This window comes from Topomyia yanbarensis, chromosome 3 (genome assembly GCF_030247195.1).
Source record: "Topomyia yanbarensis strain Yona2022 chromosome 3, ASM3024719v1, whole genome shotgun sequence".
Lineage (NCBI taxonomy): Eukaryota > Metazoa > Arthropoda > Insecta > Diptera > Culicidae > Topomyia > Topomyia yanbarensis.
This window is the reverse complement of record NC_080672.1, coordinates 324,252,573-324,277,960: the sequence shown is the minus strand read 5'-3', so window position 1 is coordinate 324,277,960 and position 25,388 is coordinate 324,252,573. Positions and strand designations below refer to the sequence as shown.

At 37.4% G+C, this 25,388-nt stretch overlaps 1 protein-coding gene across 1 annotated transcript in view; it reads right to left on the bottom strand.

Moving 5' to 3' along the window:
* Window positions 1-1,680: 1,680 nt before the first annotated feature.
* Window positions 1,681-25,388, bottom strand: part of LOC131691755 (uncharacterized) — a 30,991-nt gene continuing 7,283 nt past the window's right edge. The window contains exons 2-4 of the mRNA XM_058978384.1: window positions 2,162-2,269; window positions 1,849-2,094; window positions 1,681-1,770 (exon numbers count right to left, since the gene is read on the bottom strand). Of these exons, the coding sequence (XP_058834367.1) occupies window positions 1,739-1,770; window positions 1,849-2,094; window positions 2,162-2,269 (386 nt within the window). The 3' untranslated portion in view covers window positions 1,681-1,738. The remainder of the gene's footprint in view (window positions 1,771-1,848; window positions 2,095-2,161; window positions 2,270-25,388) is intronic.

Here is a 25,388-nt window from a genome sequence, read left to right as displayed (position 1 = left end):
TGGGTGGCATGTTTCTTTTCGCTCGGGTGCAAGCACTGTTGTACGGTTTTACGAAACGAAGCGTGTAGTACGGTTTTACGAAACGCATGGTCATCGTGGAAAAAAGGTTACAGTAGACCACTTTCGAGACAAAAACGTGCCCGTGAGTACAGTTTACCGGTTTCGCGTGGAGCGAAAGGCCGGTAGCGGCCGTCCGACGATGATAACGACGAAGAAGAGGAAGGAAGCGTTGAAAAAACTGTTCGACAACAAGGACGGAACGAGTTTGCGTGACGCCGGCCGAAAATATCACTGCTCCCATACCTTGCTTCACCGAACCCTCAAGATGGACGACATCATCTGTCTGAAAAAGACTCGGTCCCCGAGTACACGAACGAGCAGATAGCGATCGTTAAACCGTAGTGCCGGTGGATGACGAAGAATTACCACCGGTTCGTGTTGGACGACGAAAATTACATTCCGCTCTCAAAGACCCACATTCCAGTAAATGACAGCTACTATTCCAGCGACAAGTCGCCCACACACCCAAAGTAAAATATAATTTAAGCAAAAATTAAAAAAAAGTGATGCTGTACATCGCCATATCGGACAAAGGGGTTTCAAAGCCGTTGTTCAAGCCTAGCGGTCTGGCCATCAATCAACAAGTGTACCAGAAGGAGTGTCTTGAGAAAATTCTTCTACTGTTCTTAAAGAAGCATCATGCGGATGGGAAGCACGTCTTCTGGCTGGACAACGCGTCTTCCCATTACGTGAATAAGACGCTGGAGAATTTTGAGCAGAAAAAGATACCGTACGTGCCAAAAAAAGGAACCAGATCAACTTGCCCTAGTGCCGTCCTATTGAGGATTTTTTTTTCGGTTCCTCAGTGCACTAGTGTGCAAAAGTAATTTGTGGAACAAGGATCCGAAGCAGCACCAGGATCCGGAACTTTATCCGGAAGATGGACGTTAGTGCCGTTCAGCGCTTTTGTGAGCGCATCGCGACTAAGTTGTGTCGCACGATTGACCAGGGTCCCTTCTCCAATATTCATTGACGTTTTTTTGAAGAATAAACATATTTTTTACTGAGTTCGTTGAAATTTTTTATTTGTTTTTTTTTTTTTTAAATTTCATTTTTTTTTTAACACCCGTTATTTCACGAGAAAAAAACATTCTTTTGATCAATCATCCAGAAGCACAATCAAATCTGGCCTGCATTTTTGATGCCAAGAATAATAAACTATATATATTCTACATTCTAGATCAAATAATTTCGGAATCGTCAACTTTGAAGATCCTATTACAGTGTAATTAAAAAAATCAATTTGTTGAACAATCCCCTTAGAATGAATTATGGAGAGTGAATTCTTCGAAAACGTTATTTAGAGACTTGGTGTCTTCAGTAAAGTTGTTGAGCACCATTTTAGAAACATCAACATCATTTAGCGGTCAAAATACGAGGAAGTGGGTTTCCTTCATTCAAATGTCGAAAAATCCTATACAAAATACAATTTTCAAGCCGTTCCGGTTGGTCTACTAGCGACTCTTTTGTGTTGTGGTTCAAATTTGGAGCAGATACTCTTGGTGATACTAGGAAAGGACTAAAGGGTTGGTCGGTGCGGTTTCTTATTCAGAAAAGATTTTCATGGGTCATACTGTATCACCATTTCTTCCAAACTAGGCGAATAAATTATTCCGAAACTTAAATTTCATTAATATTTATTCCAACATTCCCTAGTATTAATTTATTACGGGCACCTCTAGCAGATCCCAGGCTTCCGGACTTGCACCCCTGAAAAAGACAAAAGTAACAACCAAAGTTAACTGTCAATCAATCACCTGCCGTTGATTAGCGGCGGCGGCTACTTACTGGGTCTCGCCCCGCACCGGTTGGCACAGTCCAATTTGTACACGTTGTGGTAGGTGGTGTGGTCCGTTCCGCAGACCGGATTGTAGTGACTCAAGGTCAGACAGCTGGCCAAGCAGATGTAAAAATCACGCGACCTGGACGGTTCTTTGGACTCGAATGGTGGCGGTAAACCATGCAACCGTGTCTCCAAGATTGTTGTCAGGTCGGGCTGGATGGTGGTTCTCGGTGGCAGTGGTCGATTGCGAACTAGAACCAGTGAAAGTGAACGGAGAAGTGTTAAGTTTGTATCCGAACGGCAGGTTTAGTGAGTTACCAAATTTCTTATTTAGCGGGATGTAGGTGGAGAAGGGACTTCGATTGGACTGTTGCCGCTTTACGCGTCGCGCTTCGAAAACAGGAACGTGAACCAACAGGATTATAACTGCGGGAAAAAAAACGAGAAAGGAATTAGAATGGTCAATCCAGTTGATGCCGTTGGAGATAGTGTCAAAGTAGTTCAGACAGCGAACATTTTATTCGCAACACTCTTGAACCTATTTTATATAAATCTGACTGCAGACGTTAGCGTGGAGAGACTAATCGAAGGGCGCGCCGCCATCAATGGGGAGTTCCGTTACGAACACAAGCCAGCTGCCGACACACGCCTTCGCGCTTTAATGCCCTTGAACTTGGTCGTGATGGAGGTAGTGGCCATGAAATGTAATCCTCCAGCACAAACTTATGAATGAATGCTCTAGCGATTTGATCCGTACGTTAATTCGCGCGACTTGAAATTGTTCATTCGTTGGATAATAATAAACGCGGAGTACGTTTTATTACCATTGGCGTGAAACATGCTGCTAAGGTTGATCCGATTAAGGTTTTTTTTACTGTTTACAAGCGGCGTCATGCCTCATTCCAACCAGTCTTGAACTTTGAATATGCATATGTTTAACAAGCCGGAATCGAGTTGTACGTGTTTTCCGTTTTATTGTCAGTTTTTAGCCCAATTAACCGATTAGGGTTGTATCATAAAAGAAGAATATGTTATAGATCGAGTTTTTCAAAGCATATTCAAAGATATTTAAATAAATACATAACATGCTTCAGTTGGATCATATCGTATCGATTATGAAAGCAGTTCCTGCCCTTTGTTAAATTGCTGTTAAATAACTACTAATTTCAAGCACCCAACCATGTTCGATCAGAAAAGCAATTCAGTTTCACGAATCACGAAATTTCTCCTTCTTTATAAATAAACCGTCGAATGACCGATACCTGGGTAGTTAGTCGAAGCTGTCGTTTTTTTTGTATTAATCAAAAAATTCAACACTCACAGCACTTTTCCCCTGGCGACTTTGGCTATGCTTTCTAGTGCTGAAACTGAATTCATCTCAGTGAAGTTTTATTTTCATTTGTCCGATAGTGCCAGCAATAGCAATTGGCCGAAAAAGAAAAACAGCCTGATGCCCTGGCACCGTAAAAATTGATCAAGTGTGTGTATTCGCGCCAGATAAGGAGAAATCTTCCATCTCATTTCACGCTCTTATCAAGCGGTAATGAAGAGCAAGTGAGAGCGTTTTTTTGGTTATTGTTGTTATTGTTGGTTTTTGTTGCGCAGGTCGATTGTTCCGCAGCAAACTATATTTGGATTTGCATCCCAATTGAAACCGGAGCACGTTCGGTAATTATTTGCCATTATTAGCATCGACTTAACCACTAGACTTTACGGTGATTGCTTCGCCGTGATACCATAATGGTATACCTATAGTCAGTGTATCGAGATCTGCTGAAGTGATTTGTAGCAGCCTCGGAGGAGGGGGATGAGTTAAATTTGGAAGCCAAAGTTGAAACTTGGTTGTAGATTAAAGATGATACCGCCAGCTAGGGTTCGTCGCGGTTGCGGTATTTACCGCAACCGCGCGGTATTTACCGCACCCGCACCGCAAAAACTGCGGTGCGGTAAGACACTTTTTCTTGCGGATGCGGTGCGGGAAATGAGCATTTACCGCGCGGTATTACCGCAACCGCGCTTAAAAAAATAATTGATAAGTCTGCAGTCTGCATTAAAAAGTGAATTAAAACTTTAACTTTTACCATTTAAGAACGACGAAACTTATTACCTTACGATAGGGAAACATAATAAACATTTGATTGCTCTAATTTCCATGGACTTGACAATGATTGGAAAATAAATCCGAATATAATCTGTATTCGACCTATCAAGTAGCGATTTTTTACATTTTGTTTATTCTAATATGATAAAACAATCTGTTACTAAGAAATATAATCTATAAGCTGTGTCCAATATAATTTGGCATCAGTATTTTTACGACATATTTTGAACACTTTTAAGAATTTACAAGCGAATCTTTTCAAATATATAAAATGCACAATACAATCATTGAAAACCAATTGAATTGCACTGTCAAATCCAATTTAAAAATGCATCATTTCTCCCGATTCCTCTTGACAATCGTGGAATTATGAATCGTTAACGATGACATTTTCTCAACTGTGAATTTTGATTAAATTGGAGAACTTTTGATTAATTTGGAGAACTTAAAAGTTTTCCTATTGATTGCTGCGGAAGAACGTTTTTGCATGTATAATGATGAAGTACATGTAGGGTTCGCAGTACCGACCCTTTTTGTCGAGAATCGGTACTACGGTACTGAAGCCCTTTTTTTAAATTCGAAAAGAGCTTCAAAATGAAATTGAATGCTGAAACTGATGACCTTATTCTCAGATGATTGAACATGTTTATCGTTTTTAATTGATTCGGACTGGCATGACTCATTTCAGCAGAAAATATTTTTTGTATGCGGCACCTTCTTTTATTTCGAAATCTAGGCCACTATAAAATCAATAACTGCTAAGCGGTGCGACTTTTATCGACTTTAACAGATGGTAAAAGTAAGAAACACTATTAATAACAGTAAATCAAAGCGAGAATGGCAGTAAATCCGAGCAGGTTGCTCGCTTTTCCTCTCTTGATTTGCTGTAAATTGGTTTCGACCTGCATACCAAGGCTCTTTGCTTTCCTGTAAACTATGGAGTTTTGCTGAATTTTCCTATCACTAATAATCACAAATCGCCCCATTTGGAGTAGCTCACTAAGTCTAAAATTGTTAGCTGCTAAATCGCTGTTCTTTATTTTATAAATAAAGGTTTAAGAGAAAACCAAAGGCATGATTTAGACCATAGTCTTATTACGTGCGACCCAGTAAAAAATGGAAACCAATCAGAATGTCGCTAATAAAAAAAATCATAGCAAATTTTTACGTCTCTTACGCTAGATGTGAATATTATGAAATTTAGTACAAGATCGTTAAAATTTAATAATAACAATATAAAGAATTTAAACATTCCGTTCAGTACAACGGGAGCTAGTAATGTTTAACTTATAGAAGGTAATTAATATAATTAAAAGTCATCTTGCAGACCGATATTTTGAAACATGTCCCCCTAGAGAATCCACATATTTTTCATAAAAAAAATTGTATGGTACCGAAAATACCGGTACTGGCTTTTCTTCAGTACCGGTATTACGGTACCAAAAATGGGTCGGTATTCCCGGGATTTTCGGTACTGGTGTTACCGGTACCACAACCCTAAGTACAGCTACATTTCATATGACTTCAGTGCTATGCTAAGATTTGCCTTGTTTCGAAAGTATGTATTTCAAAATGTACGGAATTTTATTAATAAAACTTGCAAAGTGTCAACTTTTTTAATTTTTTAATAAATGTTACATTCTGAGGAGTCCGTCAAAGTTAATGTACGTGTAAATAAGCGTAATATTTTATTATATTTGGTTATTCAAAAAAATTATTAATTTTTCAACACACTTTTCAAAAATACAGAATTTTACCGCATTTACCGCATTACCGCGCGGTGCGGTGCGGTAAATGCAGTGCGGTTGCGGTAAGCGGTGCGGTTTTATTATTTTTTTGCGGTTGCGGTGCGGACTATCCATTTACCGCCCACATCCGCACCGCGACGAACCCTACCGCCAGCCATACTGGCGTAAGGCAATCTCTGTGTAGAAAAAGTGTGTTCGTACCATAACAATTGTCGGTCGGTAAATCACATAATCATTCCTTATGCAAACTTTATAGAGTGCATATTGACGTGACTTATCGTATGTTTCGCATATGTTAAGTTTTTTACATTTCCTATATTTTTATTAACTCGCCACTCATCCCCACACCAGAAGCACGGAGGGGTGTGTTTGTACATTGATTAGATTAATCTAAAACAAACGTATACAGAATATTAATTTAATTCAGATGTTGGCTAGCTTCGTGTACAAAATGATGTGTTAAAAATCTGTTTTAATTATTTTTATGATAAATACTATCTAAACTATTTGTAGATGGGGCTGTTGTCCACTAGGAGATTGATATCACCATTGTTTTTCTCATGACCAACCCTGCCTAGACGCCGCACAGAGGAGTAACTAGAACAAATTCTTGGCCAATAACCAAAAAAAAAATTTTTTTTCGATTTTTTATTTAGTTATATTTTTTTTAGATACCCAAAAGCATACTGCATATTGTGGCAAAATGAAGAGTTTGCCAAAAATTGCTAAAGATTTTTTGCATGGATGCAAATTGGTGATATTTTAAGGGGCTTTTATTCATTTTTTATTATATATCCAGCAAAATCGCTTTCTAATGATGATGACTGTATTAAATAAGACAATATTATAACAAACGTAATTGAACACAACTATTTGTGTAATCTCAGCTTAAAAGTAATCGAAAATAGTAGTGTTTCTGTGTATTGGACCAACTTTAGAAACACCCTTTTTAAACATTTTATTCCAAATTTGAATGATAAAAAAGTTACATTATACGGCAAGATCCGGCAAAGTTGCTGAAATAACATTACAAAACAAGATTCCGGCTATCCGAAAAACATTCAATCTCTTCCGATCTTTTCCGAACCACAAATTCCAAGCGATTTGAAAATATTGATATTTCCACTAATTTGAGGTACGCCAAAATGTTGTAGGGCCAAATACTATGTTTGGCAAAATGTATATCTATGAATATGTGCACAGGTATCCCTTTTCTTCTCCCTTTTCCACTGACCAACTGTTCATGCATCGGGAAAAACAAATGTATTCACAAAGATCACCTCGAAAATACTAGTGTTCGGAAGGATCTAGAAAAATGACCTCTGCACTGGTAGGTGGACAGATGCCAAATTGTCCCAAAAACTAGTTATTTTCTATTTTTAGTTCATATTAAGGCATAATAACAGCAATAGCCGCAATAAATAGTTTTGACCAGGATTCGACCCCAGTTACTCCTCTGTGCGCCGTATGACATCTAGCGAAAGAAGCTTCTCAGACAACCCTAACTTATCGTATTCGAACAAAGGTCAAAAAGGTTCCGTTCACTTTCTGAGATTTTTTCACATTGTGTGATTTGTATCACGGAGCAGACAAATTTATCTAAAATAGGGAATTTTGGGGACAAAAGGCCCAGTATCCACCTTTCCCGTATTTTTCGAAAAACAGAAATATCTCCTTTCAAATACTAAGGTTATTTCCTTTAAAAAGAGGAATGAATTGCAATTTTCTGAGTGCTGTTTTAAAAGTTATAGCATTTAATATATTTTGCCTCCATATTTTCCCATGGTACCGTAAACCGGGGTGGTTTTGATCACTCGAAACTTTTTTCGTAGATTACTTATTCAGCCTAATCATTCCCATTAGAAATGAGTTTTACTCTAAAGTTATAGAGTAGGGATTTATTATACTTTTGTAGTATATTTTTGTAGTACAAGTAATTTTTGAGTACAAAATAAACAAACATCCAAAATTTTGCTTTACCTTATTTTGACGAAGATTCGCAGAGTGTCTATTTTCTATAGAACAAATAAATCTTGGATATTAGCAAGAATAGTAAATTTCAAGCTATTTTTTATTTTTCTTTAGAGTCGGATGTGCCAAATTTAAGAGCTTGCTTATTTTAAAAACATTTTGTTGTGAAACTAGTTCGCAATTATTTCAATTTTTTTCAAGCTTAATTTCACAATTTTTTTAATATTCAATGATCCAACGTGTTAAAATGTTATCTTTGTTAATTGATAAACCGCTGAAATAAGACAAATTTAGCAGTTTTCAAATTCTTTCATTCAAATTGAAAATTGAATTTTGGTCACTCGAATTTTACAGTATATTGAAATACATTGTACAATACCAATTAACATCTATTTAACAAGAAATTAATTTAAACAAATATTTAAATAAAAAATAATGAACATAATGTGGATGAACATATAGGCTATCAAAGCCATCCCGGAATACCAAATCGGACCTCAAATTGTGATGATTTTTGAAAAAATAGTAGTAAGCGGACAATTTCTGGTAAAACCATCCAATCTTGTTCTTCATACATCATTACACGGTTTAAAAATATTAAACTTGAAAAAAAATGTGTTGCGCCGAAAAATATGTAATGATTATATCGAAATGTTATCAATGTCACTCCACCCTAGAAACAATTGAGGTTTTATGGTAGTTATAGTCCCTCATAAAACATAGGTTGCTCTTGAAGCGTGCTATATAACTGTAATTGTTACTTGGGCGGTTTACGCTACCAGTTTCAAAAAACTTCAAGCGAACTGGGGTCTAGAATTGTCCAAATTATGTGAAATTTGGCACCTGAGCTTTGACATTTGTCACGATATGAAAGGTGGGGGTGACTTTGAGAATTCAAAAATGCGTGATAATTGTGTTGTTAAAACAAAATTTAAAATATCTCGAGAACTACTACATTTCAAAAAAAATTTGATAGGAACATTTTGATTTAAAATTGCGTTTAGAATCATTTTCAAAAAGAAAATTATATTTTCAATGCAAATAGTATAAATTATAAAAAATGTCAAAAGTTGGTGTTAGGAAAACTTTTTTATTGAAAGCTTCTCCATGATCCAAATACACTGAAAAAGTTTCTTTTACGTCTTTAAAACGATAAACATTAGATTGTTTAAATTTCACGATGAGGAAATGTAAATAACTTTTGAAAAGAGCAAGCTTTTTGTTAAATGCATTTTGATTTGAAATGATAGCTAGAATCATATTCTGTGGTAATAATACAGTTTTGTATGTAAATTAGTATGACATTCAAAAACATGTATAAAATTTTTGATAGAAAAACTATTTTACCGACAAATTCTCCATCATGCAATCACATTTAAAATGCTTCTTTTCTCAGAAGGTTTTTGTTGACAACACATAAAAATTAAAAAAATGCATTTTTTTGCATTCAAATTTTTAACATAAATATTTGTTTTTGTGAAAAATGACACAAGATTTTTATCAGTGTATATTTTTTTCGTACAGAAGTATTCATTCCACGTAACTCGCTCTCATATAGTTTTGTTGTATAAAATACGGCGATCGAACAATTTTTTTTTTCGAAAATGCTACATGAAGAATCTTTTGCGCCCTTTTAAAAATTGCTCTTGAGTCAAAATAGTTTTATTGACAGTGGAAAATGTTTAGTCTTCCATGCCGGTAAAACGTGTAAACGAAATCGAAGATCGGTCACGATTTTAAAGATTCTTCGAGGAATTCCTCTATACTTCGTTTTTTACAATAAATTCGGCAGTGTCTGAACTAAAATTCTAACAAATTTTTTGCATGTATCTCAAATATTGAACTAAATAATAGATTTTTTACAGAAAACCCCCTTGTAAGACGTTTTAGGTCAATATAAAAAAAAAACCTGTTTTAATCCACCTAGTGGTGCAATTGTGCCTTTCTCATTTATCCAAACTACGATTCCATCGCTCGTAATGTTTAATATATGGTGGAAATGTCTATTACATATTCAGTACTTTTGCACATACATAAAATGGTTCGACAGCAACGAACTTGATATGCTATGTGTCGATGTTAAAACGCTTGAAACCAGCGGCGGATCCAGGAAGAGGATTGGGGGGTCCGGACTCCGCCAAAAATTATTAACTTGTTGAGAAATTTTAAATTAGTTTCAATTCTGAAGTAGTTTCCAACTAAATTCTAAACTAAACTAAATCATTTCAAACCAATTTTTTCACTGGTTTTCAGACCCACTAGAAAAGTTTATTCAGCAGGAACTAGGAAATTTTATCGTGGGGGGGGGGGGGTCGTAGGACTAGATGAGGGAAGGGAGGTTTCGGGAAGGGTGGTGTGTTATATGAGAGGGCGGTAATCCCTCACCGTATACCCCTAACTACGCCCCTGTTAATATAGAGAAAACCTATATAGGTAAAGAAATTGGTCGGGATTAGGTTAACGAACTGAGTCGAATGACACGCGGCCTTCCGGGCCGGGTGGCGATGTTCAGAATGATTGCATAACCTTTCTATAGAAGAAAGGCAAAAACATGAAAGTCGCTATATTGGATCCGCCATTTTGAATTTTATATTTTCGACGAATCAGAATCAGCGACCCCGAAAACCCCAATGTAAGAAGTTTTAGGCCAATATAAAAAAACATGAAATGTAGCGAAGCACAGTCGCAATGCTGGGTCCGCCATTATGAATTTTACATTTTAGACAACCATAATCAGAATCAGCGACCCTGAAAACCTATATAGGGGACGATGGGGTAAAACGCACCCACTAAGGAAATATGGTCACAACTCAGCTATAGAACATAAATTGGGAGAATTTAAAAAATGATATCGTTTATTCAGAATTTTCCTCAGTAATCATAATCATATCTCCTTGCAAAATATTTAAGAACATGAAAAATATTCAAGAGGGCATTTTGCCCCCGATGGAGCAGAAATATAAATTTAGCAAAAGTGAACTATTTAGTAGATTTTTTCATATATAGTGCTACAAAATAATGACCTACGGTATAAATAGAACTGGAATTCACTAATATAATAGTAAAACAGCATTTCTAAGAGCTGAAAATCCTTACTGCATGAGCTACAATTTCAAGAGAAGAGCACGTTATTGTTTATTGTTTATTTCTCGAGCTGCTATTGATGTACGGTTATAAAACTTTGGCAGTGTATGTTTACTATGGCGGACTTCCGACTGGTGTTACTCTTTTCTAGAAATTTTCAGCAGTTTTAGATATAAGCAAGGGGTGCCTTTTGCCCCGGGGGTGCGTTTTACCCTCTCTTCCCCTAAAGCTAAAAATAACAATTACAACAGTGAGAAAAACTATTTTAGTGTATTAGGATCATGGAGGAGCTTTCAATGAAAAAGTTTTCCTATCCGAAACTTTAAACTTATATTTATAATTCATACTGTTTGCTGTTAAAAATGCAATTTTCCTATTGCATATGATTTTAAATATCATTTCAAAACAAAATACTCATTACAACAAAATAAAAATAAAAACTAAAATGAAGTAGTTTTCGAAATTATTTTTTATTATGACCATTTCAAAAGTTATTCGCATTTCTCCATCAAGAACAATAGGTTTTCCGAAATGCTCATAAAATTTCCTGTAACTTTCCTTTTGACATCAAGGTGATATTGTAAACAATTTGAAAGCTACATGAAAAAAATCAAAATATGACTCGACCATAAGGATTAAATGTGATGTTTAATCGAAATCTAAGATGGTCACGATTTTAACGATTTTCGGGCGATCTCCGTGGAATTCCTTGGGCATAATTTATCGAATTGATTGTTTTTATGGAGTGAAATTCCAGAAATCTCGACAACTATCGCATTTGGGAAGATTTTTTTAAAAGCATTTTGATTTGAAATAACACTTAGAATTATATTCTGCAATAAAATTACAGTTTTGTGTATCAATTAGTATGAAATTTAACAACATGTATAAAGTTATCATTAGAAAAACTTTTACACTAATAAGTTCTCCATTCAATATGTTTTAAACATTGAAAAAAATTAAATTTTTGAATTAAATTTGCCTTTTGTTTAAATTTTTTTCAGTGAATATTTTTTGTGCAGAAGTATACATTTCCTGCAATTTGTTCTCGGCTAGCTTTGCCGTATAACATACGGTTATCGAATTTCTTTTTTCGAAAATGCTGCATGTAAAAACTTCTACACCATTTTATAAAAAATAGCTCTTGAGTCAAAATGATCTCATTGACTGAGGAAACTGTTTAGTTTTCCATGCCGGTGAAACGTGTAAATTTTCATCGGAACGATTTTATAGATTTTCGGACGGATCTTCGTGGAATTCTTCAGTTTTAGCATCAAACCAAATTATAGACGTTTACTTGCATATTTATCTATTTTTTACCATTTGCTTATTGATTAATTTAGATGAATAAAACAAAATATTTGCAAATTTTATCTACCCAGTTGAACGCAGTCGTTTGCCGCAGCCGTAGATTGACTCATTGGTGTCAGGGTACTTTAGTGGTTAGATACTTATACTAGCGTTGTGGCCATGATAAAAGTGCAATGCAGTTTGATCTAGTGAAAGGTAAAGTGTTTTTCTTCACCGGAGAAATGATAGTTGCGTCATCACATTCTATTATGTGATCGAGAGATATTTGCTTCCTGGTGGACAGTCACTTCTGCAAGAATGCATTGATATCAGTTGCACTAGACAACGATTAAACAAGTGTCGTTATCTGAAATTATATCTAATTTCGAACAGTCCTGCTTCAATTTTATATGACGGAATCCAATTTCAGACTTAAATTTCATCTAATCAAAGGAAACAATAACGTATATTAACGATTGATCAATGCGGGAGCGAGCTCGCAGTCATGGGGTTAGGCTTTACTCGAACTTCCTTGCTCACGTGCTTCGTGGCTCATAACGTGATCGAGTTCTAGTGAAATTGGTTGAATAAACCCCTGGAGAGCATTCAGAAATTATTTAATGGATTGTAATTTATCAAATAAATATTTAAGATTGTTTTAATGGAATAGTTGAAGCGTTTTACCTAACATACATAGATTAAAAGCATTAATAATAATAGAGATGCATACTGTATTCTGTATTTGTAGAACTTTGTTTCATATCCCTAATTTCAATATCACTATTAAAGATCGAGACGATTCCTATGGTGGCATTTAAATTGGAACACGTCAAAACTTTAAATATTATACTTTATATCTGTCATCGTCACTATTTTCTACGTTGTTTTACCTTGAAATTACGGATGAGAGGAATTTGTCGCAACTAGCTCAATCACCTAAATATTTCGCTACTAGTAAAATGATGAATTAATATCGGACTTCTACCAGATGTTTGTCCATAAATTGTAGCGTTTTGTTACTGTCCCCAATAGCGATGTAGGGGTACTACGGGTAAGACGGACAGGACGGGGTGCGGGTATGGGACACATGATTATTTTAGGCATACAACTTTTAAAATGCAAACGAATTTTATGTGCCTTCCCTAGTAACAATTGAGGTTTTATGTTAGTTTTATAGCAACTCATAAAACTTAGATTGCACTTGTAGCGTACTATAAATCTTCAATTGTTACTTGGGCTATCATAACGGATAACCTTGCATTATGAAATACTTAGTAGGCCTTGAATACTGTAAAACGTATACAAGTTCTGCAAACAATGAAGTTGAAATTAAAAAAAAAACAATCCCTTATTTCGATAATCTAACAATGATGTGACATATTCGTTGGAAAAACAGGCTTATTGATTTATGAATGAATAGGTGCAAACGTTGAAGAAATATGAGTCTGGTGAGGAAAACGGACAGTCTTGATTAATACCAGTGATTTATCCTTATAGGATTGTCTCGTATATAAAAACGAAAATTTAACCGTCCCGCTCTCAGGCTGTGTGCGATCGAGGAACTGATATTACCAAGGGCAATATATAACTTCCAAATTTTCCAAGCAGTGATTATATAGCTTGCTCTATGGTATCGTCAAAAACGACAAAAGAAAATTATAAATTTGCTTTGACTATAAATTCTACCTTAAAACATAATTTTTCACCTCAAATTTAACCTAGGTTTGTATTAGAAGGTGACATTATACACACAAGATGATCTGTGTTGATACATAATACAGGTCGGACTCGATTATCTGGGGATTCGATTATCCGTGATTCGATTATCCGGGGAAAATGATTCGATTATCGGGGTGTTTCGAAAAAAATTCAAATTTCAACTAGAATGTCTGATTGTAGTGCTAATTTAATCATTGCAGTCATTAGAAATTGTTTTCGGCTAACGGAGGGTCTGGGGTTACTCCTCTCAAATTTTGGCCTATCTCAAAAATAGCTAATAGATGGGTTATTCGGCTCAAATTGACAAAAAAAACCTAAAACATAGAGTCGACCTTCACGAATTGAAACCAGTTTTGAAGAAATTGTTCATCTACAGCCATTATATGATAACCGAAATTATTGTGTCGTTTGAACCATTCCTCGGTCCATAAGAACACACTTAATTTTAACAAATTGTTTTAAAAAATGTTTTTCTTGGGATTATATCTCTCGTACAGTTTGCAGTAGAATCAATCAGCAAGATGATTTTTGAACGATTTGTTCAAGGAATCTAGAAAAAATACTAGTTTTTAACGGCAATGTTGCCAAATATGCAACTTTTTAGTTTTAAACTAAAAGTACATTTTCTCGTGAAACATAAATCGATTATTGCAGGCCTTTTTGACATAAACATATACATATACATATACATATACATATACATATACATATACATATACATATACATATACATATACATATACATATACATATACATATACATATACATATACATATACATATACATATACATATACATATACATATACATATACATATACATATACATATACATATACATATACATATACATATACATATACATATACATATACATATACATATACATATACATATACATATACATATACATATACATATACATATACATATACATATACATATACATATACATATACATATACATATACATATACATATACATATACATATACATATACATATACATATACATATACATATACATATACATATACATATACATATACATATACATATACATATACATATACATATACATATACATATACATATACATATACATATACATATACATATACATATACATATACATATACATATACATATACATATACATATACATATACATATACATATACATATACATATACATATACATATACATATACATATACATATACATATACATATACATATACATATACATATACATATACATATACATATACATATACATATACATATACATATACATATACATATACATATACATATACATATACATATACATATACATATACATATACATATACATATACATATACATATACATATACATATACATATACATATACATATACATATACATATACATATACATATACATATACATATACATATACATATACATATACATATACATATACATATACATATACATATACATATACATATACATATACATATACATATACATATACATATACATATACATATACATATACATATACATATACATATACATATACATATACATATACATATACATATACATATACATATACATATACATATACATATACATATACATATACATATACATATACATATACATATACATATACATATACATATACATATACATATACATATACATATACATATACATATACATATACATATACATATACATATACATATACATATACATATACATATACATATACATATACATATACTTATACATATACATATACATATACATATACATGGAATATATTTCAGATTGATATCGATCGAATCCTTATCTGTATTTTTACATAATTCTCTGAATTTTGATACAGGATTCTATAGAAAAGCTTCTTAGCGGTCTGGTAAAATCCTTCTCAAGATAGAATCCTGCTGAAGGTTATGATTTTTGCAATATGCTTCAATGAAATCCGTGTTAAATTCTGATGAATATGCTGATCTGAGTTCCAGTGGACTTTGATACATTATAGGTCTTCTCCCATTATTACCTTCAACAATTGATTCCTGCTCAAAATTCCTACGGCATCTTTAACCCCTTCATGCCCATGTTGTTAACAATTAATCACGTTTCAAAACGACTATTACTTTTGGTTTACACAACATATATTTTCAACGACAAGTGGTCGGTGTTAAGTCAGACCGGACTAAGTCTCAAAACATCAAAAAATGAGATAATGACAGCACTGGATAAAGAATATCGTCAGCTACATTCGACTTTTGCCAGATTTGAAATATATAACAATAAACTAGAGTTATGGCAATAATTAATTTCCATTCATAATGTAAAGGATGCTGCGAATCAAATTTTAAACCTGTTTTTCTCGAAATCAATTTTGTCACTTAGTCCGGTCTGACTTAACACCGACCAAGTAAGGATAATAGATGAGACTAATATCTTTCATTTTAGCACTAATAGTTATAAATGTTATCATCAGTAGAATAAACTCTTTTACAATAATTCTGATTGGGTTCCGCTGAAGCAGTGCTGCCAGGGATAGTTTCTGTTGCTGGTGAAAATGAACCGATAAAATTTTGGAATATTTTCATAGCCTGGTAAAATTATTGAAAACTGATAAAACTTTCTAATTGACTGCCTTCAACTTTTTATTTATTTATTTATTTAATTGCAGGCTTTAACCAACTTGGTCATTCGCCTGACCTGCCTTCAACTACCTTGTTCATGCAATTAGACTGGATCGGAAGGTAAATATTGAGCGGATTCTAGCACTTCGAAATCAGTACCTATCTTTATTAAACCAGATTTTTTGTGTTTCATGACGCCCATAGTTCTAAGTAAAAATAGTTGCGGAACCCTATGCGCGGTAGAAAAAAATGGTCAAGAAAGGGTTAACATGTGATAAGAAACCCGGCAGTCACTGGAGGTGATTTCAATTCATGGGTAGCTCAAGCAAATATGGATGTTAGGCAATGTAAAGAGAGAGGGGAAGATGGGGTAAAACGCACCCCCTAAGGAAATATGATCATAATTCAGCTATAGAACATTAATTGGGAGAATTTAATTAATGATATCGTTTAGCCAACATTTTCCTCAGTAATCACAATCATAACACTTTGCAAAATATTCAAAAACATGAAAATATTCAATTCTTAAAAATCATCCAACATTAACTTTTGAAAAATAATTGGGGCAAAATGCACCTGTGCGGGGGTAAAATGCACCACAACAACGGGGCAGAATGCTCGGTTAACAAGCAAATAGCTTTGTTTTCTGACGGGATTTCACAAAAGTATGCCATTAAATAGCCTTAGGTTATACAATTAGTAGGTTTTCAGAACAATTTTTCTTTTTTCAATTTAAAATTTACCTATTTTCCGCTAAGGCGGTTGAGAAGCCATCATCTACGTATACCTTTGGTTTTCTTTCGGTAGCGACAAACATGCATGGGAGAGCTTTTGAAGATTACAAGCGTTGTGATCACCTGACAATCCGTCAACGTCGGTCAACTAAGCATCAGCTACAAGGACAAGGAAAAGGATATCTTTGTGGAAGCACAACGCGCACACTTTTAACTAGAATGAGGGTTTTTTCGTAGCAGACGAACCACGAATGAGGGTTAAAAGAAACGTTAGCTATGTGACACCACTTCATAAATTATAGTGGAGCAGAGAAACAGGCTACCCCAGCTTGCCTACTTACTTTATTTTATTCTAGTATGCGAGAAGTTGCATCATTTACCACGGAAAATCGAAGCACCGGGTAATCAAGCTTGACCTGTATTGCAAAAGATACATTATATTAAAAAGTCTGTCTTGGAATTCATGCACAAATATCTATAAACAACTGATACACACCATTAACTCGTTACCAATATAAATAATAAATGAAAAAAACATGAAAAAAAATCTGCACATTCTTAAATCAGGAAACCGCCCAAAATTTGCACGAGCTGGTAGAAGAGGTGTTAGATGTAATTCTCTGCTCTTGCGGTATTACGCATGAGTTGTAAAACTGGCTCGTACCAAACGAGCTCGAACCGTCGTTACCTGATCCTAAGTACATCGTCTTTGATTATTTAAATGTCCTAGGGACCTAGGTTTCACGGGTATCTTCCGACGATTGAATCTCCATGTGACTTGAATGAGATCGTGGATAAAACAAGCTCACTCATAGTAGCAGAATACCGAGAGGCTTGTCCGCTTCGAATTATGCGTGTTTCTAGAGGAACAAAGTTGGTGGAATACCGAACTTGTTCGACTCAAAAAAATATGTAGAAGAGCTTGGGATGGATCGGAGGCATTTAAGTTGGCTCGCAAAGCATACAGAAATGTCTTTCGATCCTCTGAGCGAAGTAGTTGGAAAAGCCTCTGCACAAATGTCGCAAGTCTCAAGGAGACTTGTAGATTAAATAAGTTACTTTTAAAATAGAAAGACTTTCATGCCAGTTCGATCAGAATTGCTAATTGTGATTCCTCGGTTGACGAAAATGTAGTACTCAACTTTCTTTTTGTCACACACTTCCCAGGCTGTACGGAGCCATCACTGATGACTGCCTGTTCTGATTCTTGGACATTTGCTGGTAGAATTCTGACACCCGTATCGATCAAATAGGCGATTGAAAGTTTTACTCCGTATAAGTCTCCGGGAAAAGATGGGATCATTCCAGTTCTACTACAAAAAGGATATGAGCACTTGCAGTATATTTTGAAAAGAGTTCTTACTTGTAGTCTTGCAACAGGATACATTCCATTAGCGTGACGGGAAATAACTGTCAAATTCATTCCCAAAGGTGGTCGCGTCTCTTATGAGGAGGCAAAGAGCTTTAGAGCGATCAGTTTGACCTCCTTCCTTCTCAAATCAGTGGAACGTTTAATCGACCACTACATTCGGGATGCTAGATTGTATATCAGCGGGGAAGTTTACTACAACCCTGTTACACATTGAAAAATCGTTTTCACAAAAGCAATCAAGATTAGGAATTCATTCGTTTTCGAGCTCTCCATCGAGACAGAGGTTGTTTTTTCTAGTCCGTAGTGCTGTGTGAGGCGATAAAGAATAGTTTTAATCCGCATTCAAGGTTATTTTGCCAGTTCGGTTCGGTCCTCAGTCTTTTGTTCGCGTGTGAGGATTAAACAATAGCCAGCTGTATAAGCTGGATCGGTTCGTCGTTGGACACCAGTTTAAAGCTAAGTGGTTTTTGTCTTTTGTAACACATTTATTGCTTTCTTCCGTCTGCGCGGGCGCTGACCCCGTGCGTTGACGTTTTCTATGGTTCCCTCTCCGGATGGTCAAATGGAAGTTGAATCGGGTTCAACTTCTAAGGCTCCCCCCCGGCCCAAATGCTATCCAGAACTCTCAACTGGTCCATTTGTGGTCTTCTTTCGGCCCAAGACTAAATCACTGAATCTTCTTCAGATTTCTAGAGACCTGACGGAACGGTTCTCGGCTGTGACCGAAATTTCAAAGGTCCGCTCGGACAAGATAAGGGTGTTGCTAGCCAACTCAAAGCAGGCAAACGATATTGCTTGCTGTGAGCACTTTACGCGGGATTATAACGTGTATATTCCGGCTGTAAGAGTACAATCCGAAGGCGTCGTAACCGATGAGAGTTTGACGTGCGAGGATCTGCTGGAGTACGGGGTTGGCCGATTCAGAGACCGCTTACTTCAGCCAGTTAAAATACTTGAGTGCAAACGTTTGCACTCAGTAGTAGTTGCGGGGGATGGTTCAAAAACGTACCCCCAATCAAACTCTTATCGGGTGACCTTCGCTGGTACCGCTTTGCCAAATTTCGTCCTCTTGCACAAGGTTCGTCTGCCTGTGCGTCTGTTTGTGCCGCGGGTCATGAATTGCACAAAGTGTAAACAACTGGGTCACACAGCCACCCATTGTAGCAACAAGGCCCGCTGTGGAAAATGCGGGGAGAATCATCTAGATGATTCGTGCAGTAAGCAAGCCGAAAAGTGTCCTTACTGTGCGGAGAGTCTGCATGATATCTCGGCATGTCCCGCGTACAAACTACGCGGGGATAAACTGAAACGTTCCCTTGCGGGACGATCCAAACATTCTTTCGCAGAAATGTTAAAGAATGCTACGCCACCATCCTCAGCAAACATCTATACTCACTTGCCTCCTGACGAGGGCGAGGCTGGTAACCCACAAGAGGGAACATCTACTAGGGTGCCTAGAATTTATAGGAAGAGGAGGAACACTTCCTCTCGTAAAGTTCCTTGTAAAGGCCAGAAGGTGTCCCTTGAGGGGGCTCCGAAAGTCACATCTATTGGAAGTGTTGCAACCAAACCGAAGCAATTAGCTCCTGGTCTCGGAGGATTAAGCTCAGAGAAGGAGTTCCCAGCACTTCCAGGAACATCAAAAATCCCAAGTGTTCCTTTGTTTCAGTTCGAGAGTAATCACAGCACTGGAATTATAAAACTCTCGGACATAGTGGACTGGATAATAAAAACTTTCAATATTACTGATCCTATTAAAAGTCTTATGTTAGCTTTTCTCCCTACAGTGAGAACATTTTTGAAGCAGTTGACTGCTAAATGGCCCCTCCTCTCAGCGATTGTATCCTTCGATGGCTAACTCATCGAACGAGGTCACGGATTTGATCACTGTTCTACAGTGGAATTGCAGAAGTATCATCCCGAAAATCGATTCCTTCAAAATTTTAATAAATAATTTGAGTTGCGATGCATTTGCATTATGCGGAACTTGGTTAACTTCCGACATAGAACTCAACTTCCACGACTTTAATATTATTCGCCTGGATCGAGACACCCCCCATGGAGGAGTGCTTTTGGGGATCAAAAAGTGCTATTCCTTCTACAGAATTAACCTTCCCTCGATAACAGGTATTGAAGTTGTCGCTTGTCAAGTAACAACCAAAGGCAAAAGCCTTTGCATAGCTTCCATATATATTCCCCCCAACACCGCGGTTGGGCACCGACGGCTACAAGACATCTTAGAATCCCTGCCAGCACCGCGACTAGTTTTAGGAGACTTTAACTCTCACGGTACAGCATGGGGTTGCCTTTATGATGATAACCGTTCCTCTTTAATTCACAATATTTGCGACAACTTCAACATGACAATTCTAAACACGGGTGAAATGACACGGATTCCTCCCCCACCAGCGCGCCCAAGCGCATTAGATTTATCCCTTTGCTCGACCTCGCTAAAGTTAGAATGCGCGTGGAAGGTAATCCCTGATCCCCACGGTAGCGACCATCTGCCGATCGTAGTCTCAATCAATAACGGCTCAAGGCCATTGGAAACAATCAATATTTCGTATGACCTCACACGAAATATCGATTGGAAGAGCTATGCTGCCGCGATATCCGACAACATCGAATCTACTCAAGAACTTCCTCCGGAGGAAGAGTACAGCTTTTTGGCTGGCTTGATTCTCGACAGCGCGAATCAAGCTCAGACTAAGCCAGTACCCGGCGCGAACATACAAAAACGTTCTCCCAATCCCTGGTGGGATAAAGAGTGCTCAGACGTGTACGCAGAGAAGGCCGCCGCGTTTAAGACCTTCCGGAACGACGGGTTACCCGCTAGTTTTCGACAGTACGCGACGTTAGACAAGCGAATGAAGAGTTTGATGAAAGCCAAAAAACGCGGTTATTGGCGCCGGTTCGTCGACGGATTAACGAGAGAAACATCGATGAGCACTCTTTGGGGAACAGCCCGACGTATGCGAAATCGAAACAGTACTAATGAGAGCGTGGAATATTCAAACCGTTGGATATTCGATTTCGCCAAGAAGGTTTGTCCGGATTCCGCCCCGGCACAGAAGATTTACCGCGCCGCGTCTCCTCACGATAGCGCGAACGAAACACCTTTTTCGATGGTGGAGTTCTCACTTGCTCTCTTGTCGTGTAACAATAAAGCTCCAGGGCCAGACAGAATCAAATTCAACTTGTTGAAGAATCTGCCAGACTCTGCCAAGAGACGCTTGTTGAATTTATTTAATAAGTTTCTCGAGGCTAACATTGTCCCACTCGATTGGAGACAAGTGAAGGTCATCACCATCCAAAAACCAGGAAAACCAGCCTCCGACCACAATTCGTACCGTCCGATCGCAATGCTATCCTGTATCCGGAAGTTGTTCGAGAAAATGATCCTATCCCGCCTCGACAATTGGGTCGAAGCAAATGGCTTACTGTCAGATACACAATTTGGCTTTCGCAAAGGCAAAGGGACGAACGATTGTCTTGCGTTGCTCTCAACTGAAATTCAAATGGCCTATGCTAGCAAAGAGCAGATGGCATCAGTGTTCCTAGATATTAAGGGGGCTTTTGATTCAGTTTCGATCAACATTCTTTCAGAGAAGCTGCACCAGCATGGTCTTTCAGCGACTTTAAACAACTTTTTACTAAACTTGTTGTCGGAAAAGCACATGCATTTTTCGCATGGTGACTTATCGACATCACGATTTAGCTACATGGGCCTTCCCCAGGGCTCATGTCTAAGCCCCCTTTTATACAATTTCTATGTCAACGACATTGATGAATGTCTTGACAGTTCCTGCACGTTAAGGCAACTTGCAGACGATGGCGTGGTGTCTGTTACGGGACCCAAAGCTGTCGATCTACAAGGACCATTACAGAATACCCTGGACAATTTGTCTGCTTGGGCTATTAAGCTGGGTATCGAATTCTCCACGGAGAAAACTGAGCTAGTTGTATTTTCTAGGAAGCGTGAACCAGCACAACTACAGCTTCTATTAATGGGTCAAACTATCGCTCAGGTCTTCACAGTAAAATATCTAGGGGTCTGGTTCGACTCGAAAGGTACTTGGGGATGCCATATTCGGTATCTGAAACAGAAATGCCAACAAAGGATCAACTTTCTTCGTACAATAACCGGAACATGGTGGGGTGCCCACCCAGGAGACCTAATTAGGTTGTATCAAACAACGATACTGTCGGTAATGGAATACGGATGCTTCTGCTTTCGCTCCGCCGCGAACATACATTTCATCAAACTCGAAAGAATTCAGTATCGTTGTTTGCGTATCGCCTTAGGGTGCATGCAGTCGACCCATACGATGAGTCTCGAAGTGCTGTCGGGCGTTCACCCGTTGAAAAATCGATTTTGGGAACTCTCATATCGATTGCTCATTCGATGCGATATCTTGAACCCGGTCGTGATTGAAAATTTCGAAAGGCTTGTTGAGCTCAATTCTCAGACCCGTTTCATGTCCCTGTACTTTGACTACATGGCGCAGAATATTAACCCTTCTTCTTACAATCCCAACCGTGTGCATTTCATAAATACTTCTGAATCTACTGTTTTCTTCGACACATCCATGAAAGACGAGATTAGTGGAATTCCGGACCACATACGCCCACAAGTGGTTCCAAACATTTTTTATAATAAATTCCGAGAAGTCGACTGTTCTAAGATGTTTTATACTGACGGATCAAACCTCGAAGGATCCACTGGCTTCGGTATTTTCAATCAAAAGTTCACCGCCTCCTACAAACTCAGTGACCCTGCTTCAGTTTACGCCGCAGAACTAGCTGCCATTCAGTATACCCTTGGAGTCATTGAAACATTACCCGCAGACCATTACTTCATCGTTTCGGATAGCCTCAGTTCCATTGACGCTATTCGCTCGATGAAACAAGGCAAGCACTCCTCGTATTTTTTGGGGAAAATACGGGAGCTACTGAGTGCTTTATCTGACAACTCTTTCCAGATTACCTTGGTATGGGTCCCTTCTCATTGCTCCATTCCGGGCAATGAGAAGGCAGACTCCTTAGCTAAGGTGGGTGCCTTAGAAGGAGACGTTTACGAAAGACCAATTTGCTTCAGCGAATTTTTCAGTATTACTCATCAGAGAACCCTCGAAAGTTGGCAAACTTCGTGGAGCAGTGGAGAGCTGGGAAGGTGGCTACATTCGATAATCCCTAAGGTATCGACGAAACCTTGGTTCAAGGGGATGGATGTGGGTCGTGACTTCATTCGTGTGATGTCCCGACTCATGGCAAACCATTACACGCTGGATGCACATCTCCGGCGTATTGGGCTCGTGGATAGTGGTATCTGCGCTTGTGGCGACGGCTATCACGACATCGAGCACATTGTCTGGGCGTGCACCGAGTACAGTTCCGCTAGGTCTCGGCTAATGGATACCCTGCGGGCCCGAGGAAGACCAACCAACGTCCCGGTTCGAGATGTGCTGGCAAGCCGCGATGTTCTCTATATGTCCCTTATATACACCTTTGTGAAAACCATCAATATACAAGTCTAACTGCCCCTTGTTATCTCCTTATCATTCTCAGAACGCTCTTCCACCTGTATCAAACCATCTGTATCGAATGAGCCAACAAACACGGGACCTACGGCACGAACATAACACGCTTAACTCGAAATGTAGCCGATCCACATCTGAGCCGTACTACGAAATCGTCTGGAAAAACCCCTGCCATCTTGAGGAGGACCACCCGGCGTCCCAGTACATGATTCCCCTGATGAAGGCCACCCGAGTTTGTAATCCATCCGTTGATCTCACGATGCCTGAAACTGAAATAATTTTCTCTCCCTGCCATCTTTGTCTACCCTTCCTCCCCTGACTCTTATACCCAGAAGTAACACCCCTACCCCCCCCCAATATCATCACGAAGCATTTAGCTCTTCTTGTCTCTTCTAGTTTTAACTATTATATTATATAATCTCGTTGAAATTGCCCAACTCTACTACCCACAAAAATAACTATAATTACGAATCTTTACAAAATTCAATCATGCCCTCTAGTTATTCCTAGTTTTAAGTTAGTCGTAAAAAATTGTCCCCCTTAATTAAACATTATTTGCTCCAATAATCTCACTGATAAAAATGTCAAACCATATTGCCACAAAAACTAAATGACCCCCCTAATCTTACGAAAACAATATTATCCCCTTGTGTAGATATATAAGATAGCTATAAAATCGCATTAGTTTCATTTTTAAAAAAATCAATATGTAATCCCCTAGTTTTAAGCAATTTAAAATGTAAAACAAAACAAAATTGGCACCTTTAAGCTAACGCAACGTGCCTTATCAAATAAACGATTTGAATAAAAAAAAAAAAAATAGGAATTTTTGAAAATGTATCTTTCGAATCTATTTTGGGAGCAGCACCAGGTCAGGGAGCCTTCTTATATTACGAACTGTCACCACTTCTATGGAACCTTGTCGCCGATGGCTGGTTGAGGAAACTTAATGAGTTTGGGTTGCCGATGTATGGTTTCGCCGATGATTATCATATATTGGTCAGTGGTATATGCATTAACACACTTTTTGATTTGATGCAACAAGCCTTATGTGTTGTTGAACAATGGTGTCTTCATGTTGGACTATCAGTTAATCCAAATAAAACATCAATGGTACTTTTCACGCAACGAAGAATTACAACCGCAGCTCGTCCATTGCAGTTCTTTGACTCTGCCCAAGTAACAATTGAAGTTTTATAGCACGCTACAAGTGCAATCTAAGTTCTATGAGTGGCTATAAAACTACCATCTTCAGGATAGTGAGCTCTGGAACAGTAACCCAATAGATCGTGCAACTAGTCACACAAGACTGTGGCCCCAAATCGTTACTT